At 55.7% G+C, this 4,289-nt stretch overlaps 1 protein-coding gene across 1 annotated transcript; it reads left to right on the top strand.

The window, feature by feature from the left end:
• On the top strand, positions 1–826 carry LOC122062485 (probable glutathione S-transferase). Its single transcript, XM_042626132.1, has 2 exons — positions 1–228; positions 620–826. Exons 1-2 carry the CDS (start codon positions 1–3, stop codon positions 824–826), a joined length of 435 nt encoding a protein of 144 aa, XP_042482066.1.
• Positions 827–4,289: the final 3,463 nt, after the last annotated feature.

The following is a 4,289-nucleotide window of genomic DNA, read 5'->3' on the forward strand; positions in this document are numbered from 1 at the left end:
ATGGCTGATGAGGTAACTCTCTTGAATACCCGGCCCAGCCTTTTTGGGATCCGGGTGAAAATTGCCTTGGCCGAGAAAGGTATCGAGTACGTGCACAAGGAAGAGAACTTGCAAGACAAGAGTCCTCTGCTTCTGAAGATGAACCCTATTCATAAGAAGATCCCCGTTTTGATCCATAACGGGAAACCCATCTGCGAATCGCTCGTCATTTTTCAATACATTGATGAGGTTTAGAAGGAGACTTCTACTTTGTTGCCCTCTGATCCTTACCTCCGAGCTCAAGCCAGGTTTTGGGCTGATTTCATCGACAAGAAGGTTAGAGTTCTCTCTCTCTGAAATCCTACCTCATTGCAACCAAACGGTTGAAAATTGGAAAATCCCAGGAAAGTCTAACCATTTTCCCTCACCGTTCAGACCCACTCCCCATCAAATCTCTCTATCTAAACTGGGCTTTAGGAGAGTGAAATAAAGTGACTAATTCCCATTTTAATTTTGAACCAAGTTGATTTATCTGTAGTTCCATTTCATGTTTAAGTTTGATGCCTTTGTTCTTTGGAAGAAGAAGGATAAGATGAAAATGATTAACAAAGCCATCTAATTCTAAAACTTGGTCTTGTAGGTATATGACTCTGGGAGAAGGGCAGTGATGACGACAGATGGAAAAGAGTTGATAGAAAGCTTAAAATTGTTGGAAGGAGAGCTTGGAGAGAAACCTTACTTCGGAGGAGAGAAGTTTGGCTATTTGGACTTGAGCTTCATTCCCTTCTACACTTTATTTAATTCCTTCGACACATATGGGAATGTTGCTGCCAAAAAACCCCGCTAGTCGAACCTACACAAACACAAACGACGGAGGCCCAGAGCTTTGTCCGGGGTTAGTCCTCCGACGCTCAAGTCAGGGTCGGCCGCACAGTTCAATAAGGGAGTAATGGTGAGGGTATCAGAACTTACCCTCTTCCTTCTTCTCGGCCCCCCTTATATAGCTCATAGGGTTTAGGGTTTTCCCTTTTCTTCCCCCGCGTCCTTCTCGGTTCCACCCTCTTCCCTCTTAGAGTCCCACTCGAATACGTCCATCCTTCTTGGGGGAATATTCCCTTCATGCAGACGATGTGATCCCGCGTGATTTTGTGAGCGTGCCTCAATGGTTGAGCGTGCTTGAGCGTGAGTGATTTCTTGGAACCTTCGTCTGGCGGAGGACACGTGTCTCAGAGGCGACACGTGTCATTGCCCCCACCGAGAGGTCAATTTGGCTATATCAGGAGCCCCCTTACTCCCACTAGGAGCTTCTTCCTGTGGGAGTAACCAACATCTTCTTTTTTGGTTGACTTGTTCCTTCGGCCTTGGCATTACTAGCGACCGAGGCTTGAGGTTGACCGAGAGAGAGAGACCCTTGGTAGACTCGGATCGGCCGTACCGAGCCCCCTGCCGAGGCGAGGACCCTCGGCTAGGTCCGTTCGGCTTTGGCCGAACTCCCAACCGAAGGGGGGACCCTCGGTCAGGTCCGTTCGGCTTTGGCCGAACTCCCAACCGAAGGGGGGACCCTCGGTCAGGTCCGTTCGGCTTTGGCCGAACTCCCCACCGAAGGAGGGACCCTCGGTCAGTTCCGTTCGGCTTTGGCCGAACTCCCAACCGAAGGTGGGACCCTCGGTCAGGTCCGTTCGGCTTTGGCCGAACTCCCAACCGAAGGTAGGACCCTCGGTCAGGTCCGTTCGGCTTTGGCCGAACTCCCAACCAAAAGGGGGAACCCTCGGTCAGGTCCGTTCGGCTTTGGCCGAACTCCCCACCGAAGGAGGGACCCTCGGTCAGGTCCGTTCGGCTTTGGCCAAACTCCCAATCGAAGGTGGGACCCTTGGTCAGGTCCGTTCGGCTTTGGCCGAACTCCCCACCGAAGGAGGGACCCTTGGTCAGGTCCGTTTGGATTTGGCCGAACTCCCCACCGAAGGAGGGACCCTCGGTCAGGTCTGTTCGGCTTTGGCCGAACTCCCAGCCGAGGGGAGGCTTTCTGTTAGGTCCGTCCGGGCGCAAACCTCGAGGCTTAGTATCCTGACGTGGCGGTGCCATTAATGCTCGGGAAGTCGTACCGCCTTTCCCCCATCTATATAGTGTGGGGGACCATTTGTGTGGCATTTTTCTTTTCCCTTCGGAGAGCTCACCTTCTACCTCGGTGTCCCTTTGAACCTTCGCCTTCATCTTCCCTTAGTTTAGCAACACCCACAAGTAAGTGATGTCTTCCTCGTTGGGCTACAGCCCATCGTCCCGCGAGAGGTCAAGGCCGAAACGTAGGTATAGGAGTCCTGGGGAAGTCCGAGGGATGTCCTCGGATTCCACTGACTCTCCCTCCTCCCGCGACTCATCGTCCGCGGCCTCACCGTCGGGGTCCAAGGGTGGCTCCAACGGCGAGGGGTTCAGGGAGAGGATGCTCGATTCCCGAGCCCAGACCCAGGAGCCCCTAGAAGTGGAGGCTCTCAACATCGTCTCTACGATGGACGAACCAAAACTGGAGGAGCTAAGGGCCTCCTTCGGTGTTTCAGACGCTTTCGAGCTCCGTCTGCCCAGATCCTCCGACCGAGCCAGCTATCGGAACTCCGAGGAGTTGTGCTTGTACAAGGAGGCCTTCAAGGTCGGTCTTCGGCTGCCCCTCCACCCCTTCTTTACCAAAGTGTTTCGGCACTATGGGGTATGCCCGACCCAGCTAACGCCAAACGGGTGGCGACAAGCGTTAAGCTTCGTCATCTTCTTCGTACGGCACAAGAGGCCCCTCTCCCTTCCCCTCTTCATCAATTGCTTCCTTCTTCAGGCCTGCAAGGGGCTTACGGGTTGGTATTATTTTTGCCCCCAAAAGGACCTTCGGCTGCTGAAGGGTTACCCGACTTCCATCCACGGATGGAAGGAAAATTTTTTCTTCTTGAAGTCGACCGAGGGGGTGCCCTTCGACACGGTCTGGGATATCCCGGACCTTAGGGATGTGAACTCCACCCCTGCCCTATTCGGGGCAGACGCGGAGTCGTTGGCAATGGCGAGGCGACAAGAAGGTTGTTCTCCAGTCGAGGCCGACTGCCTCAAGTCCGACGCCATACTCTTCAAGTTCGGGCTTAGCCCGGGTGAGTTAGGCTAGCCCCCGTCTGCTTCCTTCAAGTGTCGGTTCTTTATGCTAATTCCCTTGCTTCTTCTTGCAGTGCAAGTCACCAGGGCCAAGGCTAAGGCCGCCGCCGCGGCGAGGCAGGCACAGATCAAGGAGGCCAAGGCGCGTGACGCCCAACAACAGTTGAGGCCGAAGCGGAAGGAGAAGAAGGGACCGTCCTCCGAGACCCCGAAGAAGAGGCCTAGAGCCGAAGGGCCGAGTGCCGAGGCTGTCCAGGCCCTCGCAGCTCCGGGCTGAGATGGGCCTGCTCAAGACCCCTCCCCTGCTGCTGTCTCCCGAGGCCCGAGGGTTGCGATGACGAGGGCCGAGGTGGGGTTCATCCCCCAATGGTCAGTGAAGGAGGACGACACGCTGGCCATCGGACGGGTTGCTAGAGAGTTGGTGATGAAGGGGAGTCTTCCCCGAGATGCCACCGAGGCCCAGAAGCAAGGGACGGCGGCAATGATCACGTCCGCATGCATCTTCATGGCGGGGGTAAGCTTCGGTCCCCCTACCTTCTTTTACTTATATTTTTTTTTGCATTCTGACCTTCGATGTTTCGTGCAGGCTCAGAATCAGATGGGTCAGTTGGCGGCTCGAGCCGAGGCTATGTGCCGAGACCTTGAGGTCGCCAAGAGGGAGAGGGTCTCCCTGGACAACGAGCGCACCCTCCTCTTCGAGAAGGTGGAGCACTTGGAGAAAGAGCTAGTCTTCGAGCGCCAAGAGTGCGATCGGAAGCTCTCGGAGCTGAAGTCGCAGGTGAAGGCCCAAATTCAGGGGCCGAGAGGTATTGGTTCTCCGAGGACTTCAGGGAGGGGATCAAGCGCGCCATCGCCCCGGGGTACACAATGGGCGCTACCGAGGTCTGAGATTGGGTCCTCGAGCGCTACCCCGGGGTCTCCTTCGAGGACAGTGGCCTCATCTTCGAGGACGACGACGTGGAGGCGGCTCCATCGGCCACCAAGGTTGTCGATGCCGATGGCGGAGGCTGCAGCGAGGAAGGCGAGGTCCAGCTGCATCGAGAAGTCCCCCCAACTCCCAGCCATGGAGGTTCGGATCAGGAGACTCTCCCAACCAAAGATGAGGCCGCGAAACCAACGGACGCCCCTTGAGGTCACCTCGGGCCTCAGCAGACCACCGCCCCCCTTTTGCTATGTAATCAGCCTTC

This window comes from Macadamia integrifolia, unplaced genomic scaffold (genome assembly GCF_013358625.1).
Source record: "Macadamia integrifolia cultivar HAES 741 unplaced genomic scaffold, SCU_Mint_v3 scaffold1048, whole genome shotgun sequence".
NCBI lineage: Eukaryota > Viridiplantae > Streptophyta > Magnoliopsida > Proteales > Proteaceae > Macadamia > Macadamia integrifolia.